This window comes from Rutilus rutilus (genome assembly GCF_951802725.1).
Source record: "Rutilus rutilus genome assembly, chromosome: 8".
NCBI lineage: Eukaryota > Metazoa > Chordata > Actinopteri > Cypriniformes > Leuciscidae > Rutilus > Rutilus rutilus.
Window position 1 is genome coordinate 3,506,403 of NC_140222.1, and position 10,484 is coordinate 3,516,886.

General features: G+C 36.5%; 1 protein-coding gene across 1 annotated transcript in view; it reads right to left on the reverse strand.

Annotated features, from left to right (window-relative positions):
• The window catches only part of LOC311295713 (uncharacterized protein), a 77,401-nt gene extending 72,930 nt beyond the window's left edge, over positions 1-4,471 (reverse strand). The window contains exon 1 of the mRNA XM_084417200.1: positions 4,370-4,471. Coding sequence (XP_084273326.1) covers positions 4,370-4,385 — 16 coding nt within the window. The 5' untranslated portion in view covers positions 4,386-4,471. The remainder of the gene's footprint in view (positions 1-4,369) is intronic.
• Positions 4,472-10,484: the final 6,013 nt, after the last annotated feature.

Below are 10,484 nucleotides of genomic sequence, written 5' to 3' on the forward strand. Positions count from 1 at the left end.
AAATAATATTAGACTAATTTTAGATTTAATTGATTATAGATATCTTATCCCAATAATATCTTTTATATTATTTATTGATTTCTATAAAGCGTTTGACACTACTGAACATTTGTTTATGTTCAAAGTTTTTGATTTCTTTGGTTTTGGTCATTTTTTTCAAAAAGAATTTTGTACGCTTTAATGATTCGTATAATGGTATAATTCGTATAATTAAACGTATTATGGTTCAAATAGTTCAGTTATCTCGCAGTACCTGTCAGAGATCTGATATGGGCCGTGGGATCATGGGCGACGCTAGGGAGGGGCTAGCAGTGCTTCAGCACCCCCAAGAAAGACCAAAGCACCCCGAAAGCACCCCCAAAAATAATTTCTGGAAGCAATTATATTCAGGCTGTATTCTATGGAAGCCCTGAACCGCATTTTGAAGAAAAAAAAAAAGAAAACTTATCTTGTTATTTCGAGATATTAAGTCGTTATTTCAACATAAGAAGTCGTTATTTCAACATAATATCTCGTTATTTCGACTTAAGAAGTTGTTATTTCGACATAAGAAGTCGTTATTTCAACATAAGAAGTCGTTATTTCGACATAATATCTCATTATTTCGACATAATAACTCGTTATTTCGACATAATAAGGGGACATTCTAATCTGCATTAAGCCACATTAAATGTTCTTATAATGCTTAACGTGTAATAATTAAATGTCACGTTCATATTCTGGGCTCATCTGATTTTTTGTACATAACATAGCCTACTTTGTTATGATTTTAGTATCATAATGATTAATAAATGCACGCACAATTATCTATGAACTTGATTTGAACAAATGCCTTTCAACTTGTGTGTGCAAAATTCAGAAGTAAATGAATGTGCAGCAATTTGTACAAATAGAGAGTCTGTAGGCCTACTATACTGTTGTAGCCATTAAATAAGCGCATTTAGTTTCATATTTGTTAAAATATTATAATGTTATTTTTTTCCATTTATGTTGATTTATGAAAAGTGAACAGCATGAGTAAGATAGGATGCGCAATATATCGAGAGGAGCGGGCCAGACATGATTTTGACCACTTCATTAAGTTTTGTTTTGTAGAAAACCTTTCTTTAAAGTGAATTTCGTTTTGTATAAATTGTATCTTAATTTTAATAAATTTTTATCAACCAATTGCTTGGATTTAATAAATAAGAAGCAAATACAACAGACAATATAATCATAGAGGCGCCCGCTCGGTCACTTGCACTGAACGTTAACTGGAGCGCATCTCAAACGAAACTCCACGTATGCCTCACACAGACATGAGAAATACATCAAATACACAAAGCTTGAAATGTCTTTAAACGAAATAATTCAAAACGAAAAGAAAAAGGCTACTCTCTGATTATGTAATCCATTATGTGCATTTCTCTCTGTATAAGCACGTTCACAACGAATATGGCGATCGCCAACTTCATCTTTGCAGCCGACACTGTCAGAAAACACTAGTTTATTAATAAAAATCAATGCACGCGTCACCGGATTTACAAATGCACATCTTGCTTGTTGCACGCACACATATTATGTCGAAATAACGAGATATTATGTTGAAATAACATTATTATTAATAATAGCCTACATCTTTTAGAATATTTGATTGAATGCTGAATGTTGCGCTTCTTGAATTAAATAAAATAAAACTTTAATTGTGATCATTAAAATAATTGAATATTAAATATTTAGTGGCCAAGTTTTGCTCATTTATTAATAGTATATATATACTGTATATATTGCCAATAATTGCGCAGCTCCCACTGTCAATGATCTAGCACCCCTCAGCACATGTTAAAAATTCTCTGGCGCCGCCCCTGCGTGGGATAAGACAAGGATGTCCTATTTCACCTTTTCTCTTCACATTGGTTACTCAGGTCATGGCTGCTCATATAAAAAAAGCACGTTTTCAAGGAATTTCAGTGTTTGGAAAAGAGATTAAACTTAGCCAGTTAGCGGATGATACCACAATTATTGTCAAAAACAGTGACGTATTGGATGAAGTTATTAAATGTATTGGAACATTTTCTGGAATCTCTGGATAAAAGATGAATAAGAATAAGTCCACTTTATTCTCTCTTAAAGATAGTGTGTTGAAAGACATTTGTGGGATACCAATTAAAGACAATACCACATACCTTGGTGTGTAATGGTGATAATGGTGTGTAAAGATTTGAATCAAAGAAGCTGGTTAAATTTTGAGCTTATTATTGAGAAAATTAAACACCGATTCAATATGTGACTTATGAGAGATCTGTCCATAAATGGATGTATTCTACTTTCAAAAGCAGAAGGGATCTCAAGGTCTGTTTATATATCTATGACAGCAAATATTATTCCATATACAGCATCGATGTGGTGAAAAGTTGCCAAGCCAGCAGTGCCTTCTTATGAAAGTTTGCCAGTTTAACTGGGATTTTTTCAACTGAGAAATTACATCTTAAAAGAAAATTATTGCCACCCAAAGACTTAAATATGTAACTTGGGAAAGCATTCCATACACTATCGTTATTTTTAATAAATTCGATTATTCATTCTATTTTAAACACATTATTGGGATCTATAACATTTAAAACTTCAAGGCCACTAAAGTCTCTATTTTTTGTTTAGAATATCTTTCTGTAAATTGTGTATTTTCTTCTTCCAAATAAAATCATAAAGAATCTTATCTAATTACCTGACAACATTATTTGGAACATCTGCGGACATAGATGTATAAACAGACCTTCATTTCAAAAGTAAGATGTGCTTCCTTATACAACTTTTTATTTTACTTAGAAAATATCACATTCATGTGAAAAAATGGACTAAAGCTAAGCCAAGCTTTGAACAATTTATAAAAGAGATTAAACAATATGGTGACCCATTAGATAAAATTAAGAACAAAAAAGCAAGAAAGACCTATGAAGATTTTTGTTTACTTTAAATATTGTAATTTTATCCCTGGCATGAACTACTTTATTTTACATGTTCTTATGTATGTTATTTTCTACTTCTTGTGAAATATATATGCATGTACAAATATTTGTATATATTTTTGTTGCAATAATAAAATAATAAAAAACTGATCGAATGCTTTTCAAAGAATAGAATAATAAAGAATAATGAGTTTATTCTCTACATTTTATTTCAACTTCTTTCTCAAAAAAAATGTCTCAAAAAGTTTCACAAAAAATTCTCAAAGTTTTGTTTTGAGTTTTTTTCTCGAAATTTAACAAGTTTAATCTCACATTATAATGACTTTAATCTTGAGATGGTTTTATTCTTTTATTATTGCTTGGCCCTAATCCTGTTCTGTATGCAATAAATTAAATGCAACAACAATAATTATAATAATACTAATTATAATAATACCAACAGAGTTGTTTGAGGAAAGTTAATGGTGCTCTAATTATTTTATGTTTTTTAAATGGCAAAATATATAGGTTATATATAAAAAATCGTAGTAAATGGACTTGAACTTCCCTAAGCCAGTAGAGTAGGCTAGGCTTGTGGTCTGGGTTTAAACATTTCGACACGCAAAGTGAAGCATTCACGTGACTGGAAACAAAGCGAACCTTGGTTTTTTGTTGATCACGTGTTTCTCTGAAAACACAAAGCCGCTCAGTGACTGGGGGAACGTAAAAATAAATAAAAAAAACCTGTGTGTAGCCTGAGATAAAATCCTGCAGGCGCCTCTGATATAGGGACCCTCAATCAGAGTGCTCTGGTTTAGATTTATGGAGTAAAAAGTCTTGACCAGGGTTTAAAAATGTTAATTTTGGTATATTTGCATTGCATTCTTTTACTATTGCACATCTGATTAGTCTCAACATGCTTTATTTTTTTGTCACTACGTTTCCATCAAGATCAAATTAAAATGTCTTGCTTTGGTCTGCACTCTAGAAGTGTTCTGTTAATTCTGCTTACTGAAACTAAAATATATAAAAACAAAAAAATGTGATCACAAAATAAAAATGTTAACTTAAAACTATAACAAACTCATTAATGAAATCAATAAAAACGGAACTGAAAGTTATAGCAAATTTGAACAAGATTTTAAAATAAAAACTAATTTAAAATGCACAACTATAACCTTGCATAACCTAGATAATACATTTTATGAGTATTAAAAGTTTTTATGTAGCCTATAAAAATGCATGTGAGAGCCTTTTACGTCGGTTATTAGTTTCTTCCTGGTGTTCAAATCTACTTTAAAACATAAATGTAAGAGCGCAGTGAATAAACTAAATGAAGTAAACCTGATGTTTGCTAATATTTCATAAATAGCTACTTAATGAATAGCTAATTGAGGAAACGTTGCTGCATATATTTAATTGATTAATATTTAATTGATTCTTACCCGAAAATGATGCCATCTCAACACCAACGCCTTGAAATCTAAATTGAAAGAAAAGCACTGAAAGACTCGCCACGCCTGCAGGAGGCTGGAAAACAACAGTCATTCTGTATTGATTTGAGAGAATTAAGAATGAAGCCGTGTTATGTGTTCCAGTTCCAGTTCCAGTTTTTAAACTTCTGTTATAGAATGATACAAACTCATCTTCATTTTTCAAAATTCGTATTCAATTAAATAATCATAAAAATCATAGCAATTAAATACAACTTGTTATATATATATATATGGTCTATATATATGGTCTCCAGGAACTGAATGCCCTACGTGCATAGAATATTATCTTACAACTAGATAAAAAAGGTTTGTTGAGACAAACATTAAGTTGGCTTGAGAAAGCCGGACCAGAAAGTTTGAATTAGTTTTAAAATATTAAAGTTTGAAGGTTTTCAGTTGAAGTAGTTTGAAGTGTAAAGTAGTTTACAATTTAATACAAATTTAAAGACCAGTGAAGGCCAAGTATGGTAACCCATACTCGGAATTTGTCCTCTGCATTTAACCCATCCAAGTTAGTGTAGATGTAACGGTTCTCTATGGATCAGTCTCACTGTGTTGTGTATGTGGAGCTGCATCTGCACATGGGGAAACCAAACTGAATCAGGATAGGCATGTCGACATCACGGACAGAGACAAACAGGCCACAGCAGTTATCAGGAGTTCTGCTCTTTTTATTAAACTTGTTCAACTCTGATCGTATAGTGGGATGGTTATTTTTAACAAAAGTACAGTGATACATGTTTACAATACTTTGTCTATTTCACAATAAAATGTAAAATAAAATAAATTAAATTAAATCTTCAGCTTCTAAGGCATTTCTGCTGTATAAAAACAGTATATGAAACAGTACAGTGTCTTCAACACGGGATTAAAGCTGTTATAGTAACATTATACATACTTCACATAACAAAAGTCAACATCACATTCAATATCAGTTAACTGCACATGTGGAAACCAAGCTGAATCAGGATAGGCATGTCGACATCACGGACAGAGACAAACAGCCCTACACAACGCACAGTAAGTCAGAGGGAGGAATAGCATTAGAAGCCATGCAAAATAAGCTACATTTATAATTCAGCTCTGAGTCTAAAACTAGTGACTCACTCGACGCCAAACAAACGGCATTCATCTGGAAAAAGCAGCTGAGAAGTTTGAGATATCCATGACCAATGTAATGGTGGTTGTACATGATAATGCTGCGAATGTTGTTGCTGCTCTATGGATTTTGGAAGAAAAGCATGGGATTGCTTCTCTCAGGTGTGCTGGTCATACATTACAGTTGGTTGTCAACCATGCTCTAAAGGATCCCCAGATCAGTAGGGCACTGAGGGCTGCGAAGAGCCTTGTGGGACATTTTTAAAAAAGTGAGCTGGCCATCACAAGGCTGAAAGCAAAGCAGCAACAAATGGGTACCCCTAAGCATATCTTAATACAAGATGTATCCGTAAGCTGGAACAGTACTTTGCACATGATCAGCCGTCTGCTTGAACAGAGGTGGCCTGTGACAGCAACGCTTTCAGATCCTGATGCCACACCACAAGGGAAGCGCTTCCTGGATTTAAAAAGTGATCAGTGGAGCCTACTTGAGGAAGTGGAACAAGTCCTGAGGCCTTTTGAGTGTGCCACTGTCTTCCAGAGTCCAATGTGACTGTGTAACGGTGGTGGCCGCCCTAACATGAATAAATTATTTTAAAGAAAACTTCGGGCGCCAGACAGGATTAAAACCTGTCAAAATTTAAATTAACCCAGGATAGCCAGACATAAATGAATAACCACCTGTTACACAAACAAATCAAAATAATAATCCCAGAAAAATTCAGTTCACAATGGGATATTTATTCTTTAATTATATAATGTTCATAATAACAATAGTAATAATAATAATAATAATAACAAACTCCTTTTTTTAAAAAGTAAAAAAAAAAAAGTTCAACACTAGCAGTAGATAATCAGAAATCCAGTCTTTGAAATCCGTGCAGAAAATCGTGTCGCTCTAATCCACGTTTGCAGATTCGTGTCCACATTCATTCACAAATTGTCCATAAAAAAAGAAAAGAGAAAAAAGTAAACATCTGATAAACATCTCATTCATTTCATTGTAAATCAACAACATCAAACAACAATTTTAACGGGCGGCAACAATTAGGAACAACAAAACACTAAGCACACAGAATGTGCAAATGTGGAAGGTATGCGAGTGGTTGCGTGCGTGTGTGTGTGTGTAGTAGTGTGTGTAATGGCGGAGCAGAGGTACTGACCAAGTTTGCAGGTATGACGGCAGCTAGAGAGTATCGCGGGTCATCGTCAGACACCAAGATAGGCGGATAAGCAGCTTTGACTTGTCTTCAGAACAGCTCAAAATCAGTCGGTCTGGAAGTGCAACGCTTCAGTCGAACTACAGTAACGTTATATTTTCAGCTGTCTGGGCTGACTTAAAAAAACAAAAAACAGCTCAAACATCCCCTCAACTTGAATTATTTAACAAAAGCAAAGAAGAAACAGTGTCTGACTGACACTGAACCGAACTTCATAAATAAATAACGATGTTTGAAGTTGATGTTTGTTGAAGACGGATTATCTTTATTTTGGCTAGCATCCTGTGACGGGGGTTCGGCCCGGGGTAGGGTTAACGTTACAGATGCTGGAGCAAAGAAAGAGGTCACTTTTGGTAGACTGAGTAAAGCTTTTCTTTTGTTGTCTGATATCTTTAGTTTTTCAGCACCACTAGCATATGTACGTTTCATTTCCTATTAAAATCATTTTCCTGCTCAAAATAACGTTTTAACCTAACGGCAAAAAAGGCAAAGTATAACTACCGGTATTTATTTACTTCAGATCACCATTCGTGGGGGTGGTAAACATCGCCATGGTAACCGCGAGTTCGACCAATCAGAGACGTCAGTGTTTTGCTTAGAATTATGGGTAGTGTAGTATTTCTACAGAAGATCGCAAATAACAAGGTTGATTTTTATACCTTGTGGCTTTTATAGGAGCAGAAACTTTCGTTTCACAACCTCGTAGCTCGTGGTCAATCTACCTTGGATGGTTTAGACCAGTGGTTCTCAAACCTGTCCTGGCGTACCCCCAACACTGCACGTTTTCTTTGTCGCCCTAATCAAACACACCTGATTCAACTCATCAGCTCATTATAACATGGGTGAATGAGCTGATGAGTTGAATCAGGTGTGTTTTATTAGGGAGACAAAGAAAACGTGCAGTGTTGGGGGTACGCCAGGACAGGTTTGAGAACCACTGGTTTAGACATTATGGCTGAAAATCAATATCCTGCGGAGAAAATGAATGGGATTTTGCTGGTCTGTTGGGGCCCCCCTTAGAGGGCAGGGCCTGTTTCAATTGAAAAGGGGGAAAAATAGGTAAGGCCGCCTTTGGACACACTTCCCTATATCCAACTTCCTTCCGTCGTTAATTGAAGCACTCCACCCATTCACGCAAAAAGGAAAGTGAAAGTAAAATAAACAATGTTGTTGCACAGATTCTCTTCACTGCCACAACTGTTTCCGCTCTACCTCCGCTGGTGAAGGCCCTACAGAAGTCCATATAGAGCACATTATTTGAGAACGCAGCTGTCAAGGCTTTCCAAGGCGTTGCTGCACAGGAGATGACATCAAGATGGGATTGGGAAACTAAATTCAGAGATGATGGAGAAAATGTATGTATTATTGCAGCAGCCCTTGACCCCAGATTCCGCAAACTAAAATTCCTGCAAGCAGAGGACATTTTAAAAGTTCACTTCAAAGTTCAAGGTCTTGCACTGGAAGAGAAAAGAAGAGAAAAGAAGAGAGAGGGAGCAAACACATCAACATCAAGGTGGGGAACAGGATGACGCAGTTAAGACAATCTGATGTATTCCACTTAATACACAATAAAACAATATACTATAAGATTCGTTAACAACATGTTCTTCTAAAATAAGGGTGAGCCACAAATCCGTGAGTACAGTTTACAAACCCGTGGGAACGGATTGCGAAAGCGTGGGCATGGTTTATGAATTTGTGGGTACAGATTGCAAAAACTGAAGGCACGGTTTACAAATCTGAGAGTGTGGATTAGAAACTCGTGGGTACGGTTTGTTAAACCAAGGGAACAGTTTGAGAATTCGTGAGTACGGTTTATAAACTGAGCGGACGGATTGCGAAACCATCACCACGGATTGTTTTTTTTTTTCTCCCACAGGTGACTTCCCGGGCTCCGTATTTTTTTATCTGTTACTTGTACTGAGTGAAGTGAAGTTATTCAAATTAGTAACACAGTCCCCCAACTTTTTTTGCACAGTTGGGCAGTGTTTGTGTTGGACTTTGCTCCTTTAAACTAAAGGAAACATTTCAGGTGATCTTTGCACTGTATTAGGCAGTGTTTATGTTGGACTTTGCTCACATTAATGTATTTTTTTTTTTGTGTGTGTTTGGCAGAATTTATGTGGCATTAATGTTACATGATGCACTAAAGTAGTGTTTGCATTTCAATTCTGGCACTTTATTTTTTATACTGGGAAATTTCAGTGTTTTTCAGAAGATTTATTAATAAAAGTTTGAAATACTTATGGTAGAAGTTGTAACTATTATCTATTGTAAAGTTTGCCAATGGAAAAATCAGCTAATCCAAAAAATAATCATTAGATTAATCGGAAAAATAATCGATAGATTAATCGACAACAAAAATAATCGTTAGATGCAGCCCTAGTTGAAACGCTCTGTGATCCCGTTACCCATCGGGTGGTAAGGGGTAGTGTACGATTTCTTTATCCCAGCCATATCCAACAGTTCCTCGATGAGCTTACTCTTGAAATTAGCCTCCTGGTCAGAATGCACACGCTTTGGGAAGCCATAAATGCAGAAAATATCATCCCATAAGCGGCGAGCCACTTGTTTCGCTGACTGGTTCTTACAAGGAAAAGCAAAGGCCATCTTGGTGAAATGATCCGTCGCTACGAGAACATCAACAGACTTGTTGTCTTCCTGCTCTGCTGTCCAGAGATCAATGCAAATAAATTCCATGGGCTCTGTGGTGTGAATGTTCTCCAAAGGAGGACGAGCATGAGGCTCCGGCACCTTACCAACAATACAACGCTGGCAGTTTCTGACATAATGCACAATATCATGCGCCGTGCCTGTCCAAAACAACCTGTGTCTGGCCAGTGAGAGTGTACTTGAGCATCCTTGGTGACCTGCGGCATCATGAATGCCATGAAGCACTTGTTGTTTCAGGCAATCTGGTACAATGAACTGATAGAGCTTGTTGTTCATGTTGTGATCTCTTTTCACTTTAAATAGCATTTAAAGCAGTGTGAGCTTGTTCCAGTGCTTGAGCAGCTTGATTACACTACGAGGCTCCTTTGTACGCTCACGTAGGCCTGTCACGATAATTAAATAACCGTCTGATCGCGATTATTTGATCTAACCGCGATTGTTTCAGACAACCGCGATTATTGCGCTCTTTTATAGGCCTACGGCACAAGGGGGAGTCATGGACCAAAATAAATAGTACAAGCACTAATTACGTTTTCCTAGCCTGACTACGTCAGACTTCCTACTTCCGCTCAATTTCATTTCGCTTCTGTAGTCAGTCTGAGATAGCAGCTTATCTTTCAGTTTTCCACCGGCTTTCGGACGGCCGGGCCAATCAACGAACAGAGGGCGGGCTGAGAGCCGTGACGTAGACGCTGATTGTACCGTGGATGCATAGATTTACTTCACAAATAATCTGCAAAAGTCGCGCACAGCCATGTTTACTCCGGTATTTCGCTCGATGGTTTTGTTTTCGCATCATACATGTGTTTACAGTGGAAGTTAGATGCGGCTGAGCATGCGCATAACACACGCCATAACCAAACGTCATGTGATTGGCTTACGGGTAACCAATGGTTTTAAACTTCAGACAAGCGCCCCCCGCAAGAAAGAAAACACTTTTCAATTGTGCCATGCCAGACTCTGTCTACAAAGCAAAGCGAAGTAGCAGAGTTTGGTATTACCAGGCTAACGTTTTCCAGCAATATATTCAAAGTCATCTGAAGCCATTCCATAGCTTAATGTGAGGGACAGTA